The 25704-nt window shown below is 31.4% G+C and overlaps 1 protein-coding gene across 4 annotated transcripts in view; it reads right to left on the bottom strand.

Moving 5' to 3' along the window:
• The window catches only part of LOC143063490 (myc box-dependent-interacting protein 1-like), a 43214-nt gene that overhangs the window by 429 nt on the left and 17081 nt on the right, over window positions 1–25704 (bottom strand). Inside the window, exons 4-15 of one of the 4 annotated variants that reach the window (XM_076235685.1) lie at window positions 18158–18252; window positions 14469–14564; window positions 12147–12254; window positions 11618–11703; window positions 11017–11092; window positions 9067–9164; window positions 7179–7199; window positions 5500–5795; window positions 5140–5223; window positions 2998–3134; window positions 1204–1569; window positions 212–313 (exon numbers count right to left, since the gene is read on the bottom strand). In XM_076235685.1, coding sequence (XP_076091800.1) covers window positions 212–313; window positions 1204–1569; window positions 2998–3134; window positions 5140–5223; window positions 5500–5795; window positions 7179–7199; window positions 9067–9164; window positions 11017–11092; window positions 11618–11703; window positions 12147–12254; window positions 14469–14564; window positions 18158–18252 — 1565 coding nt within the window. The remainder of the gene's footprint in view (window positions 1–211; window positions 314–1203; window positions 1570–2997; window positions 3135–5139; window positions 5224–5499; window positions 5796–7178; window positions 7200–9066; window positions 9165–11016; window positions 11093–11617; window positions 11704–12146; window positions 12255–14468; window positions 14565–18157; window positions 18253–25704) is intronic. The other 3 variants (XM_076235687.1, XM_076235686.1, XM_076235688.1) reach the window with 3 other exon arrangements.

Here is a 25704-nt window from a genome sequence, read left to right as displayed (position 1 = left end):
CAATTATCAAATTAATATCTACAAGCATGACGGAAAAAAGTGAGGCAAACTGATTATTTGTGTGAATTTTCTAAGTCCAAGGACCAGAACTCATAAATTAAAAGAAATTTTTTGTGAAAGATTGGGAATTTGGAAGATGCACAAAAATGTGTTATTTCCCTCTTATTCAGTATAATCTTATTGTTACTAGGTTAACAATATACTCAGTTACCTGATCATCTGGGTCATCAAATGGTAAAACATAGATTAACTCCCCTGCTTCAAATGGAAGTTCATCTTCATCTTCATTTTTATAAACATGTGTCGCTACTACCTGTAACAATAAACAAAAACATCATAAGTTCTCACAAGATCACTTTAAATTCAAAAGTTATTGCAATGTTTTTATAATTGCGAAAAATTTGTCCAGATTATGATCGCAATAATTAATTTTTTTATATGAACTAGACAAAAAAAAATTTGTGAACATCGCATAAAATAAAATTGCATTTTAGTCCAAAATGACAAAAAAGCAATAATAAAAAAACATGCAATAATTTCTGAATTTACAGTACATTATTCATATAAAGTAAACATAGTGGCCTTCATACTAATCTAACCCCGCCACATTCTTTTATATGTTCCTGTCCCATGTCAGGAGCCTGTAATTCAAGGCTTGTTGTTTGTAGCTGTATATCTATTTTTGTTCATTATTTCATACATAAATTGTTGGTTTTCTTGTTTACATTTGTCATTTTGAGGCCTTTAAAGCTGACTATCCAGAATGGGCTTCACTCATTGTTGAAGGCCATAGGGTGGCCTATTGTTGCTTATTTCTTTGTCATTTGGTCTCTTGTAGAGGTTTGTTTCATTGTCAATCATACCACATCTTCTTCTTTATATTATCATGTGCTACTACAAGGGCAATGTCTCTTTTTGATAATGCATCCACTCCTCATTCAATGTTTAGAAAACAGGAAAAAGGAATCTAAAATCTGCAGATACTTTACAACTCATCAATATCAAGCTGCTGACCAAGCATGAATCTTTTCTGTTAAGTGGTTCCAGAGAAAAGTGTCAAGAAAATATTTGTTGGATGGACTGACAAAGTTTCAGACAAACAGACGAATAGATGGATGCATGAGGTTATGCAATATAGCTCTCACTTTTAGAGTGGGGGTAAAATGATGTATATAGAATATACATTATGTCACCATAACTTACCACATAAAGACAATCATCAGGCAATACATCTGGAATTTTAGATGAACTTGGTATTTCATAAAAATTATCCTCATCATTGTCTTTATCATCAGAAACATCTAACTGATCTGGTACCCTATCATAATAATGATCTGAATCTTCATTCTTATTTTCTACAGCTGGTGCAGCCTTAGTTGGAATGTCATCATCTTCTGGGGGAGGCTCCTGAGGGAGTACTGGGGGTTCTGACTGGGGTTTTGATGGAGGAGCATGTAATGGTATCTCCTCACTATTTTCAACAGCAGTCTGTTTAGAGGTTTCTTTGCTGATTTCCTCCATCAAATCCTCGTCTGTTGGACCATTCACTAATGGCTGTTCTTTATTTACCTTAAAAGATACAGAGTGTGGCCATAAGCATTGTCATTTGAGATTTTCACTATATAATTCATACAAAACTACATTTTTTTTCAAAAAAACTATTTTGGGTCATTTCTGGTCTGATGGTAACCCTTTCCTTCATGGATTGTTTTTTTCAACACACTTGCTTCGCATAGGATTTTTTCAGTAAAAAAAAAATCAGCATGTTTAAAGTGATATTGAATTGTAAAAACGAATATTTCATCAATGAAATTCCAGTCAGATATTCTCACTGGAATATTGGATGCAATTTTTTTAAAGTTTGATGCAGACATTTTGTAGTCAAAGCCTTTCAACTGAGGTACTACACAGGCTTCAAAAGGCGTCCTTATGGAGTAAAGGGGTGGCATCAAAAACCGTCATTATGAAGGAAAGGGTTAAGCAACTTGGTATTAAAAGAAGCAGAATTGTCACAGGTTAGTTTCTTTATTTGGTTAAATTTTTGTTAAGGATAATTTTCATTTTTCTCAGGAAATAAACAATTAATATTTTGTTCAGAAATTTTCTATATATTTCAACCAAATTAAATTGCAAAATTTTATAATCTGTGTTCACATCAAAAGAAAACAAAACAACTGAAGACAAAACTATGACCACATAATTTAATTTTGGATGTAACACATCTTCTGATTGGTTGGTAGTTTTGTTTATCATATCATAGACACAATTTCGTCATGTGATCATGACGTCATTAACATTTTTTCATGATGTACATTGGTTTAAAATGGAAATTTAGAATTAAATTATAAGAAATGACTATAATATATTATCAGGCTATTCGAAATAACATTAAATATGTGGTGAGCGTTATATAGACAGACATAGACATAGACAGAAAAAAGTATTACAGTCATTCCATAAATAAAAAAATTTTCTTTAGACATTTTTAAGTCTTTTAACGCCTTGTTCATAAAAATCCAACCGTAAATACCTTTAAAATATTTTTTTAATATGAAATATTATAGCAAAAAACCCTGCATGTAAAGGTGATGAATATGTTTTCCCATGTACTGTAACTGGTATCTAAGTGTGGATAAAACATAAATCAGAAGTCTCTTGCAAAAAGCACTAATATTCAAGTCAAACCAAAATACATGAAATAAATTTATCTTTTCTTTTTGTCAACTTTAAATCTTTTTATTTAGCTACATACTGAAGGAAAACAGTAACAGCTTCATAGTTGGGTCCTACACAAAAGTAACAACTGGAATTTAGAGCAAAAACACAAAGTCTTACAGCAAAAATCTCATTACCTCTCAAAGGTTTGTTTCTGATGAAGGTAGGAGCATTATGGCACACTACCATAACCAAATATTTAACCTGATTGACTAAAAGACAGATGTAAATGAACTATAATGCCCAAACAATCATTTACTGGGCATAAAATATATTATATACCATTGGTTCTTCATATGTATCAACTGGACCTTCCACATGCTCTGTATGTCTACTTTCACTTTCATCTTTTGTTGTAAATTCTTTTTCTACTTTTGAAGGAGTTGTGTAGTTCACTTCACTATTTTCATATAGTGGACCTAAAACAGACAAATAAGTTGTAATACATAGTAAAACTGGTTATGTATAGTGAAAACTTGTCATGTATAGTGAAAAATTTAAATCTTTTATTCAAATCTTGTAATAGTCAAATCAGGTCAAATCTCATCTGTAAAGGGAATAACTTATTATTTCAAACTTTAATTGTTTGAATTAACAAAAGTTCATTTTTTTCCTTTCTATTAAACACAATATATCTGCCAAAAAAGTTTAATAAAAAACTATTTATATATACATTCCTTTTCAAAATTTCTCTCAAATGTTTAAATACCTAAAATTTTTGAAATTTTCAGTTATGTTTCTTTAGTTCAATATTTTCACAAAATTCTGAATGAATTATGTTTTTAACAGAATATCAGTAACCATTTCATCATGATGTAATGATTGATATTAAAATTCAATGTCTATATACGCACTTGTTTGTGTCATGGGGTTGCAGTCTCAATGAAGCTTCATTTCATTTATCACTAGAAAAATGCTTAATTGTAAATGTTAAAAAAAATCCTGATCAAAAAATTTATATTTGCTGATTGCAAAGTTTTTTATAAATTTCATTATGAAGCAATAGAATATTTTCTTTCTGTGCATTTACAATAGGAAAATTAAGGATCTGTTTTAGAACAACATAACTTATTATAAGTTATTGCCTATGTTAAAATATACAGTGTTGGAATAATACACCATAACCCTCATCCTAGATAATGACCTACACAGCACATGCTCTACATACAAACAACAATTACTACTTTGTTTATATTTCTAGTTTTATCTTTGTACCATGCCAAGTGTCAATGAATGAAGATATCTTTACTCTTATTTTACCAATACTAGAACTGCAGTAATATTACACAGAAATGAGGGAACTGACAGTGGCATTAAAGCAATATATTTTGCAGGTAATTCAATGAAATCAATCATTAGTATTTGGAATAAAACTGTGCTGTTCACATAGTTAAAAAGATTAAAGATTTCGTAGGCAGTGCAAAAATATGCAGGTTGAAGAGGAGTTTCATTATTTTATGAAATGCACTGCATATAAAAAGGAAAGAAATTTTATTCTAGAGGAAGCATGTATTGAATGTTAAAATCTCACTTATGTTTCAAAGAAACCAGTTTATGTGTTTGATGAAGAGAGAGTCTGAAAATGTTAATACATCAAGATTTCTTAGTACTTGTTTTGAAAGAAAAGAAATTGTCATTCCAGTGATTACAGCTACATGTAGTTAAAGAACTATGTATTTAAAACTGGGTTAATGTTCTTAATGTTTGAACAGGGGCCTTCTTAGCAAAGTATTCCTATTTATATTCTTTTTTATTTCTATTGGGTTCTTGGATTTTCTTGTACAACATTGCTCTTTCTTCTTGAATTATATGATCTGTCATTAGGAAATAAAAATGTAATTCTACTGATTTTTATAGTTTATAATAATGATGGTTAAAAAAAACTGCAGGAAGATAAAATAAAATAACAGTTGTGAAATCAGGGTGCATATTCTCTCTCATAGAAACTGGTACCTATAACATCCACTGACTATCAATGTTCCCTAGAATAGACACTGGTACCTATAACATCCACTAACTAATATGTATAATGTTTACCACCATTAAAGCTTGTGTACCTTTCTTAGCAACCCTTTAATTTAATGGTAAATGAAATAAATGAAAAAAATCAAATCCCCCCCCCCCCAACCCTCCAACAAATTCAAAGCAGAAAATTGATGTCTTGTTATTATTGAACCATTGTTTATCACAAAAAATGTAGTTTGAATACTAATGAATCAGTTATGTAATTGAAAATATGTACAATGGTTGCTAAGGTAATATATAATAAGGGTCTTTGCTGCAATGTTGCTAGGTTAAGATGTTATTAGCCTGGGATCCTGATCAATTATCTGCTTCTGTTGCTAGTAGTTGCTAAGCAGTAAACCAGGATCCCAGGCTATGGTGTTAAATGAATGATGGGTAATTGAGATGATATTCCTATACCTTTCTTCACAACCTCAGGTTGAGGCTTAGGGGCCTCAGGTTGAGGCTTAGGAGCCTCAGGTTGAGGCACAGGTGTCTTAGGACCTGTAAACAGTTCCATAAAATATAATAATCTTTAACTATACATTTCCATACTGCTTTTTATTTTTCAAATTTTACCTTAAAAAAAAATAGCATTTCCTTTGCAGATTAAAAGGTCAACAAATGATACAGGAGAAATTTCCTGGCTTCAAACTTTTAATTTAGAAAAGTATTCTCGTGAAAAATGAACTTTCACATATCTTTAACTCTTCTCAAATAACTGTCAACTCAAAAATAATACATTAAACTTTATTTTGAATAAGTTAAGTTATAACATACTTTCTGGCGGACTTTCAGGCTCTGAAGACAATCCATTTGTCAGTCCTTCACCATTTGTCTTTATAGGAGTTGTCGCTGTGCTGGCAGCTGTTGCAAAAGAAGTGTCAGGGGTTGCCACCGAGAGGTCAGGTGTGGCCGCTGAGGTTTCATGTGTTACTATTGAAGTATCATGTGGTGTTACTGCTGGGGAGGAGGGTGGTCGATCTGGTTTTGGTGATGTCTTTTTACTTATTGTTTGTTGGCTAGAATGATTTGAATCATTGTCACCACTACTGTGTCCATTCACTACAGGTTCTCTGTTAAGACAAATACAATCAAATCATTTACAGAATTACTTTGAAATTCCTTGGCTAATCAAAAGATTAAAATAAGTCTAAAGATTTTGTTAAGATAAATTCCTCTATACCATGTTTTTTTTTTTCTTAACTAACTAAATGGTAGCTTTAAACTTTAATGTGATTATTCATTTGTGGTGTAATTTGCAATGTCTTATTATTAACATGCTTTTACATGTTTGTCATTAATGCATTTTTTCACATCTGTTATCAATGTGTATTTTCTTGTCTGTTATCAATGTGTATTTCCATGTCTGTTATCAATGTGTATTTCCATGTCTGTTATTCATGTTTCCATGTCTTTTATCAATGTGTATTTCCATGTCTGTTATCAATGTGTATTGCCATGTCTGTTATCAATGTGTATTTCCATGTCTGTTATTCATGTTTCCATGTCTGTTATTCATGTGTATTTCATGTCTTGTTTTTGAGTTGCAGTTCAATGTCAGTATTTTATTGGCATTGCAATTTTTCATGTTGAGTTATATCCCAGCTGTCTATTATTCATTTGCTTCATAATCAGGAATAAATACACTAGCATTCAAAATAAAGGCCAGTTTACTGAATTTCTGCAAATTTTCAGTTTTCAATATTAAGGTATTAGTTGCATTTTAATCAAGTCAATAAACAGCCTCTACAATATCAGAATTTGCAATCAAAGTTATTAATTCATTTTTTACTTGTTTTCATTAATCAAAGATGCAATAATAAAACGAGAATGCAAAAAAAAAAATTCATGCTAAAATGATTCATTATAATGTTTTATCAAGAATGAAACTTCTAGGAAAAAAGAGTGAACTTTAGGGGTCATCCATAATTGTCAACCATTTTCCAAAGTGTACAAAACATACACTTTTTCAGACCCCCACCCTCCCTCAACAAGTGTACATCAACCATTTTCAGATTTCAAGACAAGAATCAATAATTCTTAATAAAAAGAAGATCCTGTCTATTATAGTTTAGTTTAATATAGAAATTTGCATTGAAAAGAAACTGAAACATATCTGACTGTTTTATTTCATTTGGTGAAAAAAAGCGTACTGTAAAAATGTTCATTTTTTAACCCCCTCCCCCCCCCCCCCCAAGTGTATGTTTTGTACACTTTGGAAAATGGTTGATAATTATGGATGACCCCTTAGTAAAATAAATGTTGACCTGTAACCTATTACAGTAAAAACAAATCATTAGAAAACATGTCATGCTATATTAGTATGAATATGAGAATGTTAAAAAAAAACTTGCTGAAAATGCATATGATGTGAAGAACTTAATTCCAATACAATTTGTTACTTAATATAACAAAGAAAAAAAACATTAAACCTTTAACTTCAGAATCCAACTTACATAAAGAAAGAAAATCTCATACTGAAATAACAAATCAAATATATACTTTTGAAATCAATGACATCAGATCTACTGCAAAACAAGAGCTGTCAAAATGACAGTAAACCGGATTCTTTAACATTTATTTGTGTTCTGGCATTTATCAATATTACAAGGACCAAAAACTCCTAATAGGTAAAATTTATGATTATCAATATCAAACTTGACTTCCATGTTGTCAACAATAACAACATATAAACTAGATAGAAAATGACCCTCTAGCAGGACAAAATGTGTCCCCTTAATGCATAAAGTAAGAAAAAATTACTAAGTCCACTTACCTAGGATTTTGAAAATATCTAAAAAATGAACTTGACCTCCATTTTGTTGTCAGTAACAACATATTAAAATTTTAAAAGGTTTGGTTGAACGGTTCATGAGTAAATGCACGGACACAACATTTTTTAAACTTTCAAGAACCGTAACTCCTGAACGGTAAAAGTCAAAATCGTCATTATTGAACTTGACCTCCATTTTGTTGTCAGTAACAACATATTAAAATTTTAAAAGGTTTGGTTGAACGGTTAATGAGTAAATGCATGGACACAACATTTTTTAAACTTTCAAGAACCGTAACTCCTGAACGGTAAAAGTCAAAATCGTCATTATTGAACTTGACCTCCATTTTGTTGTCAGTAACAACATATTAAAATTTTAAAAGGTTTGGTTGAACGCTTCATGAGTAAATGCACGGACAACATTTGGTTGCCGGCCGCCCGGCCGCCCGACGTACATCCCCAAATCAATAACCGACATTTTTGACACAAAAATCCATTTAAAAATGATTGTAAAAATATGAATAAAAGTGATTTGGGTTTAAGTCTTGCTTTACAAATTTTCAGTTGTAAAATTTTTGGTAGGACTTGGTAAACGACTATTTGTTGGCTCCAACTAAATGGTATATCTGTATTTAGTGAATACCATGTTAGATTGATACCAATGATCTAGTAGCTTTTCAAAAATAACGAGGAAATGTAAGACCTTTAACCAAACAGTAATTAATGTTAAATTCTATGTCATCTTTGCACAGGCAGTGATAAGGTTCATAGCTAAAAAACAAGTGGCATAAAAGTCCTTATTTGGATATGCAGAAATCTAAAAACTAGTTTGCAAATTAACGAAACATTACTAAGACTATATGATACTGTTATAATGCATGTTTACTGAATTTGCTTTCTGCAGATTTGATACCCATTACCATGATGCTGAATAGCTCTTATGAATAACATTTATAACTTTAACCACAAAAATAATGAAAGAGTCTGTGATGTTTTTACAACTAAATATGTTCAATATTTTCTGTAATAGTAATTTCTACAAGAGATCAATTATTATCGCTATTTTTATGAAACATTCCTTTGATCTTGCTGACTGATAATTTTCTTTCTCAACGGATTCGAGTGATATGAAAAATTCGCTAGAAACTAAGGGGGCACGTGGCTAATGAAATTAACAACGAATGTCTTCATAGGTAAAATAGCGATAAACAGATTATCATTGGTCATCTCAACTAAATTGCTTTTCTCACTTTGGCTGTACTGGCTCAAGCTAAAAATCAATCTAATTGAGATGATCAACGATAATCTATAAATATCTCTAGCTTACAACTAATTTATTTGTCATTTTTACATTCAAAGCTGTGGATGATATATTGTATTAAAGTGTGTAAGGAGTAAGTAAATGGACTTGCACTATTATTCATCCAATCAACGGATTATTTTGTATATATGTCTGAAGGCGGTTAAAAACTATGTATCGATATAATTATCATTTCTGAGGCTATAGATGATATATGGGTATGAGGCTGACTAATTATTACTTATATAGGTATTGGGATGTGAATACTTACTCGTTAGCCATAATTCCACTAAGAGGTCGTGGTTGGTATGTGTATTGTTTATGCTCCTCTGCTAATGTTTCAGTGATGGACATAAGTGTGTCACTAAGCTGTAAAATAGGAAGGTATAAATAAACATAAGTAGATCTGGTATGTTGTTCAGTATTCCATACAGCCTTGTTTCTTAGATTTTATTTATAAAAATAAATTAGCAATGTTTTGTTTGTGAGGCTTTGGATTCATTTATTTTTATGGATACCAATTTTTTATATGGCATTTTCACGAACATTTGATTTTGTTGTTTTTCCATAGAAAGTTTGCACTATGTTGAACATAAAAATTTTAGGGTAACCTATACCCAGGAAAACAATACACCTTATTGCTATTTGTCCGCCATTACTGGATATCACACACACAGGTTCCCGTAAAATTTTGACGTCATAAAGCAAAATATCTGATGCCACAATTGAAAAGTGATTGTTGTATGCGTCAAAAGTTCAAGCGGCCGAGGTCAGCTGGGATTAGCGATAAGGTGTATCAAAACTGGTTTCTTTAGATTGTAGAAGAATAGAATGATAATGATTCCACAATACATCTTTTTTATAGGATGTAAGGGGCATTAAACTATTTTTTGTGAACCTGTAATTCTGTTGTTGACATTTGTTGTTGTATATAATATTTTTTGTTTATTCTTTCTTTTGAATACAAATCAGGATTGACTTTTTCTATCTTGCATTGTTTTGTGTTATGTCATGTACAGACCTTTTATAGTCTGTGATGCAGTATGAGTTTTAATCATTGTTGAAATCAGTATGGTGGTCTATAGTTGCTAACTTCTAGGTCTTTAATGGTTAGCCATCTTCTTGACAATCATATCACATCTCATTATTTTAATATGGCCTAATAGTCATCTGTATAGATTATATAAGTAGTAATTGTCCCAATATTAATTGGTGTCAAATATAATTTTCAATTGTTTAAAAAAGATATAATTAGTACACCTAAGATCCTGTTATATTTGTAATTCATACATATACCAGTGACAAATATCTGGATACATTAAAAATCTATTCATAAATTAATCAGAGGTCATTCCGAAATCACGGTAAATAATATAATAAAATAGCTAATAATATTAAATGTGTACTGATTCTAAAAATGCATGCATATTCAATATAGTTTTTCTTTTCTATTTTACTTTTAACCTTCTTATGGTTCAGCATCTGCAAAAAAGAATCATTTAGGAAATGTGAATTGTCCAAAATAAATAATGCAAAACTTGTTTGATTTTTTTTGACAACTGAACTGATTAATTTTACCACAGAGGTAGACAAGGTAGAATAGAATTGGGTACAGCTGTGTCACTTGACCATTCAATTTTGAAAATAGTGAATAGATATAGCTGTAAAATTTGAAGGCTGTATAACAACCTCATTTTGAAACATTCTGATACAACCCTATAAGACACGGATCAGGGTAAAAATATAAGAACAAACTGAACAAAGTGTGACCAGGAGTAACCCACCATTAAACCTCCTGTAAAACATTTTTATTTTTATGCTAAATGAGAGTTATAATATGCTCTTTATAATCCTCACCCTAAAACAGGTACACTGAAACCACTTGAAAGTCTAATTCCCTTCTTAATTTAACTTTTATAACAGATCAAAATTGAGAATGGAAATGGGGAATATGTCAAACAGCCCAAGGCCAACAGAAGACAGTCAGTTTTTATAATTATTGCTTCAATTATTAACTGTCTGCCTTCCTTTCCATGTAAAAGCAAGTAATGAAACTACACATTTCATTTTAATATTTAATTCATAATTAATTTTTTTAATGTGATGCTTTTATTAACTGTATAAATTTATATCAAACAATTTAAATCAAGTTAAAAATATAGTAATTTGATTCAAATCAATCTGTGTTTAGTTTTGAAAATTAGGTTGTCCCTTGACTTACCTTGGCAGTTTCACCATGGAATGTACTCTCAGCATTAAAATAACTTTTGAATGTTGTTGCATAGAAGTTGACTCGACTGAAACAAAAGAATGTTATTTAAAAATAGATTCGAACATTTTCTGACTAATTAATAATAAAGTGTTAACTAAAAATTATACTAGGACAATTGCCAATTGCTCATATTGGGTATTAAATTCAATTCGAGTCAAAGTAAGAATATCATAATACAGATTCCTCTCTTGAATACTTCAGTTATAACAAATATGTGTTCAGCATATTTCTTTAAAAATATTGCTTTAACTAAGCTATTTGGCAGAATATGCATATAGCATTTTGATAAAAACAAAAAATATGATCTTTCATAAAAAAGAGAAAGTATACAATGAATTCAATTTTTTTTGGAACAATTTCAATGGATTAAGGAAAACTTCTATTTTCTTTGATGTCTGATTTCCTGTTTTTGTCAAAGTTTGCATACAATCATATAGAAAATGTTTCATTAAACAACTAAATTTGTTATCTGCCCTTACCCTTACAAAAAGGAGTACCCCAACATGCAATAGTGAATTCAAGGTATCTGATATCACCTAACAGAACACACCTGTTATGAAACTCTGGTAATTCATTGTGTAGTTCATTGTTTAAAACTTCATAGATTCTTTTTGATTCTTCTAGCTCTTCATTTGCCTGTAAATAAAGATTGCGAAATTTTAACCAACTATTATGAAACAATTGTCCAATTCAATTTTTCAACAGTTCTATTTTTTTTCTAAAGTTTTGAACTACAACATGAAAAGGTTTTGTTTGTATTTTTTTACATGAGACAACATACAGATTTGGAAGAAATTTGCCAGTCAACTATGAATAATGATTTGAGAAACTTTCAACACATTATCCACAAGCCAATTGTTTCAGGGCAATGAGATGAAGAGATCCCCTTACATGTTTAACCCTCAAAATCATGTGCCTGTCTTCTTTTTTATTAAACAGTAAAAACATCTTCCAAATAAATTTTTGGGGATCTAGAGCACACTATATTTGCACCGAAAAAAGATACCAAACTTTTCTTTCATGCACATTTCCCTCAAGTTTAGACTTTAGAAGGAGGTAAGACAGAGATTGATACTGACCTTTGTAATTTTGACATCATCTTTTTTCTTCGCACTCTGCAGTACTTCAGCATTATGTCGAGCATTGTCAAAATAATCTAATTTTCTGTTTCGTTTGGCTATTCTTTGCTGTAAGAAAAAGTTGATAAGCAATTAGATCATTGATGTTATACTATCCATGTTAAATTCAAGGTATCACAATTGCATGTACAGTACTTGTAGTTTAATGTTTATCCTGCTATTTTTTAGGAAGGAGAATTAATATTGTCATCCAGCTGCAATATCTTTGATGATTCCCCCCCACAACTCTATTTATTCTTTGACACATATTAAATATTTCTATGATGACGTCCATTATCACAGAAACATTACACATTTTTGTTAAGGGGCCAGCTGAAGACATCTCCAGGTGGCTTTTTTTTTTTGCTGTTATGACTCATGTATCTTTTTTTACTTTGACAAAAACCCATTTATATCTTTATTTATTCTTTTAAAAAAAATAGATGTCGCCTTCAAACATGTTTAACCCTGCCACAAGTCCCAAATCAGGAGCCTTTAATTGAGTGTTTTTTTGCTGTTTCTCATATTTGTTTTTCATATATTGTTTACATAGTTTGTGCTGTTACACTATGATCAAGGTCAGGGGTAGGTTTGTGCTTTCGAACATGTTTTAAGTTTTAATACCAGTCTATTCCTTATGTGTCTGTCCATAGTAAGGAGTAGTTCAGTGGTTGTCATTTGTTCATGTCTTTATATTTGTTTTTCGACTATACGCCATAGGTTTTCTCATTGTTGAACGCTGTAGGGTTGACTATAATTGCTTATATCCACTTCATTTGAATATTTGTGGAAAGTTGTCTCTACCATATTTTCTGATTTTCATATGTGAATCTTGCAATGATTTTGCTCACTGAATAGTTGGTCTAATATTGTTTTTAGGATCTGAGAAACTGGGCCTAACTGTCAGGCAGATCTCTACACATTACCATTGTCTTTACAGCCAGTAATCTAAAAATTGGATCAATTCATGAAAACTAAAGGTTGATAACTGAACCATGAATTGAGGTCATGTTTATGTTCCGGACCATATGAGTATTTGGACCATACGCGTATGGTCATGACCATATGCGTATACTCATATGGTCCGACCGTACGCGTATGGTTGGACCATATGAGTATATACTCGTTTGGTTATAAATGGGCCGGACCATATGAGTTTTTGGACCATATAGGTATATTTTTCAATAATATGCATGAGAAAACTTTATAAAATAACAATGATTGCTACATGCAATTGTATTATTTACAATTCAAATAACATTAAATATTGATGCCAAAGTTAGTTTTCATCGCTAATTGTATTCTTACATGGATGCGTAAGGTGACATTTACGTCCCCACGGTACCATATAAAAAAGAAGATGTGGTATGATTGCCAATGAGACAACTATCCACAAAAGATCAAAATGACACAGAAATTAACAACTATAGGTCACCATACGGCCTTCAACAATGAGCAAAGCCCACATCGCATAGTCAGCTATAAAAGGCCCCAATAAGACAATGTAAAACAATTCAAACGAGAAAACTAACGGCCTTATAGCCTTTCTTTGGTCCTGGGTCATTCTGATGTGTCTACGGAGAAAAAGCTATATATCTCCAATATCGTAACATGACTGAAGTACATCATATCACCAGACAACTTTAAAAAATAAACTTGTGTCCTTGCCGGTGACGTCATTTATTTTTTTTTTAAACAAAACCCGCATAAGCATAAAAAATTATGAATATTGCACTGCTAATGCGAATTATATTACGTTTCAAAAGTAAGCAATTTATTAGACTCTTTATCCTGTCGACTTTTACGTCAGGTTATAGTAAAACAGTTGACTTCTTGAGTAACAGTTCATTAAGATATTTTTGGAAGTTATCTTCCCAGGTCGACATTTTGCCATTCACTCGTAATAACATATCGGTAATGAAAAAAAAATGTGTTTACTATAGTTTTGACTAGGGATGAAATTTACTGTGTGAAACTGCTTATTTTATTTTGTTAAACTTGTTATTACTAATTTTTAATGAAAAAATAACCTTTGGTAGTGTCTTTTTAATGACGTGATAACTAGAAGGGTTATATAAAGAGGTAAGCATAAATGTACCTCTTAATTAACCCGACCATACGCGTATGGTCGGACCATATGAGTATATACCCATTTGGTCATGACCATACGCGTATGGTCCAAATACTCATATGGTCCGGAACATTTACATGAAACCCAGCCAGACAGACACAAATACCTTGTGATTATTCTTCAAACCAAGTTCAGTTGTACCAAAAACTTACCTTTAATGGTTGAAAATGATTTGTGTATGTAGATAAGGGATTCTGTACAGATTCTGTTAGATGCTCTAAGTAGTCTGTCCACATTAATTCTAAAGACTGAAAAACAAAAACAATATGTATAGAACTTTAAAAGGTTTAGGCAAATATAAAAATGTATTAACATGTATATATAGGGTTACATGAAAAATACATGGATATCAAGGTTAGGTAGTAAAACTTACTGTGCTAGGGGTCAATGATTTGAACCCAGACAGGTATGATAGTAAATCTTGGTTAGAATGCCAAGATATATTGTTACTATTGACATCCCAGGTGCAAACTTACTTGGGAATAAAAAAGATAAAATGAGTTTAGTATTGGATTGAGGTTGAATATAATCCTTAATAATTTTATTTTGGATGTAACGCGTCTTCTGATTGGGCCACCCTTAAAAAATTGTTTGTTTGGCATTGCCGACCCACACTATCAGCAGGTGGGTAGGTAGGTAGGGATTTTTTTTTTTTTTACATTTAAAAGCTTTATACATGTAAATCATGAAGTCTCTAGACCAATGTTGTCTAAAGCATTGCAGCATTGTTGTGTGTACATGCTGGTGGTTTCTTTGAACGGGGTCAACCGTCAATGTCACATTCTACATCATATGGATAATTTCATGTAAGACAGTCAGTTTTGTTGGCAGAGTTAACCAAAGGACCCAGAAAAAAACACAGAACTGAGGCAGGAAACTGACAAATTAACCATATAAAATGTACAATGTATGACGTGAAAATTGAACTTTTATTGTGGGACTGCCAATTGAACAGAGGCCTGATGTCACATCTTGTGGTCACAGTTTGGTAAAATTACCATAAGTTAAATGGCTCAACCACTACGGCTCCTTGTACAAATGGACAAAGATTTAAAACTTTTATTGTTTGCTTTGGTTTTATAAACATCACTTTCTACACCGTATGTAATTTCATGGCAGTCAGTTTTGTTGGCATACTATTAAACCGTAGTACTTGAAGGAAAACGGCGGCAACCTGCGGGAAGAAACTGACTAACCTTATCACATATGACATGAAAATCAAACCTTAATTTTGCAACTAGGGCTCAAACCAATACCTAGAGGCTAGTAATCATACATGAAAGGTGTGACGAACTACCATACAAACACGCCTACTGCCCCTGATAAGTTTTGAGGATATAGGATCTGTACCAAATAAGGATAGCAAAATATTAAAAATTTGGAAGGTTGGCACAAATAGACATGGTGTTTATACTAATATTATCCATTAGTGCAAGGTTTTTCAGGGCTATAGGTTTAAAACGTATGATAAATTCAAAATGGAAATATGCAGCAGGACAGACAATTTTTGCAGATAAATAAATTATGGGTTGTAATGCTTGTTTGATTAACAGAAATCTGGACATGCATTACATGAATACAGATAAATTAATGAGCCCTTAATTAGAATTGTGGAAAAGGAAGGGATTTTATTCATCACTAGTACACTAGATACATTTATAAATATGTTTCTGTCAGTGTCTTTTATGTTTTAAGAATTATTTTATTCATGTTAAGAAGAAAGGCAAGAAAAGGGGGAAGTACTTCAATTGACACAAGATGCTAGTCTTTAAAATATGTATGTTTTGTACCAGGCTAGCATCTACTGGTACAAAACTACTATAAACCTGTAAATCTGGGACCGTTTTGGTCTATGGGCTTTAGTGCTTACAGCCATAATTATCTTGAATGCATCATTGTGGTTCTGACTATAGTAGATACTTTGTTCTCTGGTTCAAGGGAAAATTTGTCAATGATACATTTCAAATATTTAATAAGTTCAACAAATGTAAGAGCCACGCATATTTGTTCTGTGATGTCCCGGTGAAAAACTTCTATCTCATGAAGCGACAAAGTCGAGCAGAAATCATCTGTTTCTGCTTTTAGCCTTTACAAAAGATAAAACTTGAGTCCTCTACAAGGTCTCTCAGAACGTTTCTTTCAAAGAATAGCTGAACATTTGATTTTTGATAAAATCCATCTCACTTAACCAATGCATTGATGCTTTCCCCTGCCGGCCTCTTTGACATTACGTTTGGCAAACTTTTTCTATTCCATGTCATTTAAATGTTTGCTCCCATGCAATACTGTGTAAGGCAAGCGCTTTTAAGATCGTGATTTGGATACGATCAAATTCCGGCACAATTTCGATTTTTTTAAATAAAAAAAAATAAATTTCTGAAACGCAAATAAAATTATTTGAGCGGCAATTTTTTCAGTGGGTCGGGCGGCAATGCCAAACAAATGAAATTTTATTTTAGGCCTTGGGTGACGTTATTTTGTTATCAGCCCATAGACAAAATTTAGTCATGTGACCATGACATCATCAGCATTTTTTCATGGTTTTCTACGGTTTGAAATGGAATTTAGAATTAAATTATAAGAAATGACTGTAATATTTTTTCTGTCTATTAGAAATAACATGAAATGTGGTGCACATTGTTAAATAACCTGCTACGCACGTTATTCAGTGTGCACCAAATTATTTACGTTATTTCTTCATAGACAGAAAAAATATTACAGTCGTTCCTTAAATGTATAATGACTTTTGATACTGAAGCAGTGTACTGAGTGAAGTGATACTTCCCATGACCTAGTTGAAATATAACCACCCTCCATTAGTTGTGCCAGTGGAGTACTCCTCATCTCAACTAATAGATCGTAGGCTTGCTTTGTCAGGGGTCCTGGGTTCCAAACAAACTTTATCATAAGTCATAATGTTATGTTTATGACTTACAAGTATTTTTCTTGACAGATCATTTTTGTGAAAATAGTCACAGATACTTTAGGCAACATAGGAAAGGTGTACTGACATTTGGGTCTCTAAACAAATTAACTCCAAATGGAACTTTTGTTAGTAGAAGCCATATGAATTAAGTGTATCAGAGGGTAAAAATGTAAAACATAAAAATATAGTATATATGCCAATACACATAATTAACAGCGCCTGGTGATGTTTCATAGCCAGTCAGGCTATGAAACATCAACAGGTGCTGTTAGTCACAGGTACTTTATTTAACAACAAAATAGTCAGAAAAAGTCACAAAAATTAAGTTACAATTGGCATGGTAGACATAGACTTTAAACAGACATATATTAATTCATGGTCTTATAAACACTTACCCCTAAGGGTGACTGGGGTAAAGAAATATGGTCACTCTTTGTCTTCTTATGATTGCAAGTAAAACCCTTGCCAAAGTGTGGGGTATAAATACATAGCCATGCCCGATTTGGATGGGGATGTCAAATCTAATGCCATTTTCAATATCTCTCCTCCAGAAGACCCTATTCAATTTTTATTACAGGACCTACCAGTTGTATTTTTTGTTAGTTTGTGTTGGGTTGTACATGCATGAAATACTCCCCACTGAACCATGAACACCCATCAGTCAATTAATCAATATAAAACAGATTAATAGACGAAAACTCAGCTATAAAAGGCTGTCCCATTGATACACAAAGCAAATTTGACTAGGACTACAGCATGTATTATTTGATTTAACCGTTTGTTATTTTATAGAGAGTCTTATAACAACATCACTTCATTCTTTTGTCATGATTCCTTGAGAACTTTGCTATTATCTAATTATTTCAAAACAGGTTTAATTCTGCCATAAATACTTGTGCTAGATCTTGACCTTACCTGTATTGTTTCCTTGAGTTTGTCTTCCTCTTTCCATTCTGGTTCATATGTTTCTTTCATCACATTATAAAATGACTTTGATGCTATGTCCATAGCTGAAAAAGATAGATAAATCTATAAAACTTATTTCCAACAATAGGAGTTTGGAGAGGTTGAGTACTATGAGTACTTTGGATATATGTATTACAAGAAGTAATATTGTAGGTTATACAAAAACAATCATTAGCTTCAGAGAATTTTTATTTTTTTTATTTAAGTTTTTTTTTGTGAAAAGCTATGATTATAACATGGCTAAGGATGTTTGCTGAGAGCTCCTCATGGTTTTTTTAATTTTGCCAGACATTCAGAATCCTGTAACTTTATCAGTCCAAGCCAATTTAAACATTTTGCCCACTAACCCCTACTTGTCTTTGCATACCTTGATTACATATAGCTTAAAAAATGTCATATTTGAAAATCTTATAAATACTGTTTGAAGGCACCAATGCAATTTGCATACATTTGCAAAAGATCAAGACTAAAATCTGCAACTACATGACTGCATTTGATGAGAGGAGGATGGAGATGTTTAAGGTGGAACCCAACACCTTGACTAAAATTAATTTGGCTCATTTAATTTTCATAAAATTTTGACAAAATATTTTCTTTGACCCTTTGAGAAACATATCAATATTTCAAAAAACTTCAACCAATCACTTTCTCGGAATAAAATTGTAGGATATATATAGCAGTTTGACAAACACTAATTTTAATCATTGAGAAGCTAAAATATTTCCTTATAAATGCAAAGTGATTAAAACGTTCAGCTAATTTTACAGAGTTATCTCCCTGTAGTGTTAGTTACAACCCTAATCATAAGGATTTATCATATAAAATTTGTCAATGATTAATTATATGCATGAAATGTATCACCAAACACTAAACAATAGATTATTCAAAACATTTGAGTTTGAATCACTTATACCAAAATAGCACTCTATAAATTTAGTGCATCCAAAGCAATTTTCTGGATTACCTGGGGGAATTTTACATGCATAATCAAAATTAAAAATATAATGTTAAATTGTCTATTATGTTACTTATTTTTTTCATTGTGGATTAAAAATTGAAAATTAAAGAAAAAGGGAAACAATTTGAAACAAGTTAATTGCAAAAGCCAAGTTTCAGTTTCTCACAGGACAAGTTTCAATTTTATAAATTGATACATTTTTCAATTGTACTGCTACATTCTGCTTGAACTCAAAACGGCCAACAAATAATATGGTACTGCTAGTAGGTCAACATATAAGTGGGCCAAATAATCAGTGGGTACTGCAATGTGGGCCAACAAATAAATGGGTACTGCAAAATGGGCAGCAAATCAGTAGGTATATGCTTCTATCAAAGTGGTTCAACAAATAAATGGATGCTGCAAAGCAGTGGAACTGCTAACTGAGCCAACAAATAAATGGAAACTGCAAAGGGGCCAGCAAATCAGTGGGTACTTCAAAAAATAAAGTGGGTTCACAAGTTGACATGCACAATCAAGTACAGTGGAATTTATATTTATTGTAAAACTGATTAATAAATGGACATCTCATCAAATTTCCTTTTATAGCCATTCTACCCCATCAATAATAATTGCTGACCTAACACTACATAACAAAATAAAAAGTAAGCCATTCTGCCGTAGGCATAAGTTATGAAAAACATCAGGTGTACAATGTATTTACATACATGATTTAACATAAACAAGACAATACACTTAAGAATTTAATACTGAAGATGCTCTGCCCTAGGACATACCTCTGTGTATCAGTGCATAAATTGTCTTTATACAAAAATGTCAAAGATCAATGTATTGTTTACTTATTTGGTGGTATGTTCTTACTAAAACTTATCTTGTCAAGTTTAAAAATCTTGTTTTTTTGTTTATTTGCCTTGTTTAAAAAATTTAATTTATGAAACTGCTGTCAAAAGTGTAGGACAGGATGACATAAATAACTGTCAAACTGTGTCATGAATGCCCTAAGTATAAATTTATACTTTTCTGAATACAAAATTATGATAATTTTTAGTAAAAATATTTCAGAAAATATTAGAGAGTTGAAATAAAATACTAATTTTACACGTATTAAATTAACTACTACATGTATGAGATGTAAATGCATTGCCTGCTGGTTTTAAAATGACATTCATGTATTGCAAATGTTTAACATTACTTTCTGGTTGCATAATGCACTTTAATATAAAGTGTTGTTACTTTTTATACAATAATTGATTGGTCTGATTTTCAAACTTATTTAAGACCATACTGATATAAACCTATGATATAAGTTTCATAAAATCTGGCAAGAATTGTACATGTTAGAGCGCTTACAAGATCCGATGCACAGACATATGGATCCCAATGCAAGCATTTCTATGTCTCCCGCAACAATGTGTGTAGACTATCGCTAAAAAATGAACGGTCAATGCGTTTGAAGATGATGATTTGCAGCAAAGAAATAGAACTCATCAATTTAGAAGATAAAACAAAAACAGCAGAATCTATGTTTACTTTTCTTATTCCATCCATGGTTTTTAAACATGTTTGATATTGCCACCATACATGCACAGATTTAATTTCATATCTGAATTTAACATTCGCCTGAAATTGCGAAAAAAGATCGATCGCAAGTGATCGATCTAAGCATTTACACTTGAAGAAAGACCAATCTTTTTATAACCACTTCTGGATATGGACTTTCTAAGACCGATTGAAGATCGATGTTTCCAGTTTACATTAGACTATAGATCGATCTATTTTACAAGGGTCTTAGTTTGTCATTTCTTAACAAGACAGTAACCCGTAAAACCAAACAACAAAAAATCCAAAAAAATGAGTGGTTGTACTTGCATTCAGATTTAGAAAATAGAGTCTAAACTTTTCAGGATCATTGTTCAAAAACTAAAGCCAAATGATTGTGACAAACTGTTTCCTAGTGTTATGTAATACCACATCCACTGAACATTGCACTATTATTGTTCTATTGTACAAAATAATTAAATCTCTAATTGTATAAATTAGTTTATGAGAATATAATTTTAAGTGCTTAAATTAGTTTGTTGTAATGTTGTTATTATATAATGTGCTCTATAAATATTGTATTTTATTACTATTCATTAATCCTACACTCCTGGATTCAAAACATGTGCATTATCCTTTCAAAGTTGGGTTCAACCTGGCCATTTGAATAAAACAGACTGTGGAAATGCAAGATTTAATGCAATGAATGGACTAAAGAAATGAACCAAATATTTTAGATCACATGGCACTTTCAATAAGACAATAAACACCTTAGATTCACAAAAATACACAAGAATATTATTATGGTTAGGCCTTGCCAGACCACATTGAATGTTGTATTATTCTAAAGTTAATTCAAATTGAGCATAAAAGTACCACTTTGTTTAAACCATTTGCAATATGTTTCAAATGTGGTTATTTTCTTTCAAGTGCAATTATCAGGAAATTGGTCCTTATATTGTACTGTCAACAAGTTTATATAATTGATATATTACATCAAATTAATTAAAACTGTTTAAAAAAATTTTAATGAGTGTTACAAGTTTTAAAAAACAATATCACAAAAAATGGGGTCAAGGTTATATCTAAATGTTCAAGAGTTTTGTTTGTTCATGTAATGTGGTCATAAGTGTTTCTCATTTCTTGTTTTTTATATAGATTAGAACGTTGGTTTTTCCCTTTAAATGGTTTTATACTAGTCATTTTTGGGGCCCTTTATAGCTTGCTGTTTGGTGTGGGCCTAGGCTCCCTGTTGAAGACTGTACTTTGACCAATGATGGTTTACTTTTATAAATTGTGACTTGGATAGAGAATTGTCTCATTGGCACTCATACCACATCTTCCTATTACTATCAAAAGGCTATAAAAGAAAGATGAAAAGTGAAAGCTGGAATGCATATTATACGATATAGACAAAGCTGGAATGCATATTATACAATATAGACAAAGCTGGAATGCATATTATACAATATAGACAAAGCTGGAATGCATATTATACAACATAGACACTGTAATTTAAGAAGCTCAAATGATGTTGGGACATACATTGTATATGTATAAACTGCAAATTGTATTTGACTAACTCCTCATCCCCAACCCTCTCATTCTTTTCCTATTCCTGTATTCTTTTCCAAACACTCCCAGAAAGCGTGCTTATTTTGAAATGAACAGTATGGGTTTTGATTGATTGATTTTGATATTGGATTTTTGGTGTTTTAAATTAACGCCACTTATAAGCACTGCTTTTGGGCTATTATGTGGCAGCCAGTTTTTATTGGTGGAGGAAACCTGAGTGCCAGGAGAAAACCACAACCTTGGATAGGAAAACTGACAATACTGGTCAATTTAGATTGGAGGTCAAGTGCAGCTGCACAAGCAGGGTTTGAACTCACAACCTCAATGTTGACTGGTTAGTGATTACAGTAGTAGCACTGTAACCTTTAGACCACTCAGCCTCCTACGCCCCTAGTAAGAGTTTTGAGGTTGACTGGACACCTATAACACCAACAACACAGTGACAGATATTACTATAAGTTATATGGTTTGCTACTGACCCCCTATGGATTCATAAAGAGTAAGTCAAATCCATTGGGGGTGAGGCCATCAGCTGAATCTCTTACAGGTATGTATTTTACTTCAATTCTATGGTCCATAGGGGGTCAGTAGCAAACTGTGAACAGTGAAATCCTCAATGTGACTTTTAAAGAATAACAACAGCACTGATTCTATGCTTTTGGTTTTTTTTATATTGGTTGTTTTGATTTCCTGTCATTTATTGAAACTCCTCTTTTTTGACAGTAAAAAAATCAGTTTAGCAAAGAAATGGTTTGGTGAATTTTGTCAGTAAAAATTATACTGAGCTAAAAACAGAATAACTAAGATATTAAATGTAAAGAAGACCCATCCTAGTTTAATTACCATTAGAAATTAATGCACAAGCAGTTGTAAGATATCGGTGACATATAATTTGCATATTTTGTAAGGGAGTCAAAATAGATATTTCACATTCTTAAACTGACACTACTGGTATATAAAATCATCTTAAATTTCAACAATCAAACTCACTCATCTGAAACATAATAATATTTACATAGGTAATGGAATTTCCATCTGTTATTTGGTTCAGTAGAAAATTCAAAAGTTAGGCCAATCAAAAAATAAAGGAAAAACATAATCTTATATGTCAGTGAGAAAATTTACGACCTGAAGTATATACAGAATAGGTAGTGCAAATAAGGTCAATTACATTATAAATGGCAAATGGTGCAAACAGGCCAATTAAATGCATTGCAATTTAGTTTCAAAATAGAAACTTCCTGAATTGTGTCTAAAACTAAAAATAGAGTACCATATATGCTTTCTTTAAAGAGTTGGGTGGGGTCTTTAATATTGGTCTCTGAGTCATTACAATTTAAAAGAGTTTTAAGACTATTGAAGCATGCATATGTATCTTAAAATTACCATATCAAATAGATTCAGTAAGATTTCTGTACACTTGTTTCCATCAGAACGATTAGTTCAGCTTATAGTTATTTAAGTCCAACACTATGTCTTCATGAACCATAAATTTATCAAAATTTTGTACATTATATGAGATTAATTACTGAATTCAGTTTTATAAATTTAGTATTCTTAGTTTTAACCATATATCTAGCGAAATTCGGTATGTCATGTATGTTGCTGACAAATTGAATGCCATCTATATATAAAGACGTTGGCATGTAGTGTATACCCACCAATCAAACAAAAAACTTTCTTTAATTCAGCTCTCAGGTCAACATTAATCAACAAATGTATTTTATTCTACAAATACCATAAAATGTGTATATCTTGGCCTTTTACTTTAGTTTGACAGAAGAAATTTTATAGCAGTCTTTTTAAATGAAGAAAAATAATACCCATTCATAAATATATAGGTTAACTTTTTAGTCTGAAATTAAGGAGCAGTATTTTACAACCTTAAGATTTGTATATTTTTGATTAAATGTGTGTAGAACTTTTATTTAATTTTCCTTTCAGCTAGATAATGATCAGATTATTATATCTACATATCACACTGTTCGATTTCTATTGATTTATTGCTGATTGCTTAATTCCTGTCCCCACTCCTAATAAACTAATCATATAAGTGTGTTTAAAACACTTTTCATTTTTTTCATTTAAGGTTTTTAAACACAGACACATATCCAGTCCCTTTCTGCAAAATGATTCATAACCAGCTAGACTTTTTATTGCTTAGTTGATGTGAAGAAGGTCCATTTCTTATCCTTTGTTTTTCAGTAGTTGATAATCAGCAGCTACATCTTTTTATTTCTATATTGAATTTATGTTACATGTATTGGCAGTGGCATATTATAGTCTAGTGATCCAAAACTTTAAAGTACTCAAAGCACTTTTTGTTTTCATTAAATCATTCCCCTCAATTTTTGAGACTTTATCCTTATTCATGACCTTAGCTTTGCACAATTTTCAAAGATCTACACGGACACCAGATTATCATGAGACAAAAATAGAACCATTTTTTGGGGTTTCACGCTTGGAAAAATCAGATTTAATTTTTTTAATCACAAGCCAACTTAATTGTGGTCATCATGGTCATTGCCAGTATAACTGATAGTCAGATTCATGCTGAAATATTTTATAGTTCTGTGACAACTATGATCTACATATTAGCAAGGATTTGTATAGTAAGACTTACTAAACAAATCCTTGATATTAGAAAATAACTAAGTTTTGACCTTGACCCTAATACTGATCACTTTATCATTTCTATAACATGCTATTTGACAGGTAGATCATTGTAGATATAATCATTTCAAGTATCTATACTAGTAGTAACCAATATTCATGTTGGAAATTCCTTGACTTCAAATTTTACTACATTCTATTTGAAGGGAGTTTGTGACCTTATCCTTGACCTCATGGGGGTCATTCTGACATAATTCAGAACACTTGCTGATGAAAAGAAACACAATACACAAAGTGTCATTGATATGCTTCGATATAATCAAAATCAATGAACAGGAAATTACTAAAACATTAACATGATAAAGAAATAGACAATATCATGAATATTGAATCCAGTTTAAGACCTCAATATAAATAACTTAAATATCTTGAAAATTTGATCAGGACAAATCATTCAGCAATGGAAACAAGAATACCATTTATTGTATAGCAATATAATATTTCCCGCAGAAAGTATCCAAAAGTTAGCGTGCAATAAATTGTAATATTGCACTACAGTATAGCGCAATAAATCTTCAAAATTCATGACATCATCAACGTCAAAATCTTAGTATAAACAATTTTTTACTTGCAAATATTATATTTCTATACAATAAAAGGGTTATTGCATGAATATTGGGAAATATTGTCCCTCGTAGAACATATATTGCACTCGCAAGCTCGTGCAATATAAAATTCTACTCGGGACAATATTCCCCAATATATAATATATACTATGGATTCATTTATTTTTCTTTGGTTGATACTTGAT

This window comes from Mytilus galloprovincialis, chromosome 2, assembly GCF_965363235.1.
Source record: "Mytilus galloprovincialis chromosome 2, xbMytGall1.hap1.1, whole genome shotgun sequence".
NCBI lineage: Eukaryota > Metazoa > Mollusca > Bivalvia > Mytilida > Mytilidae > Mytilus > Mytilus galloprovincialis.
Note: the sequence above shows the minus strand (reverse complement) of the source record. Positions and strands in the feature narration are given on the sequence as shown.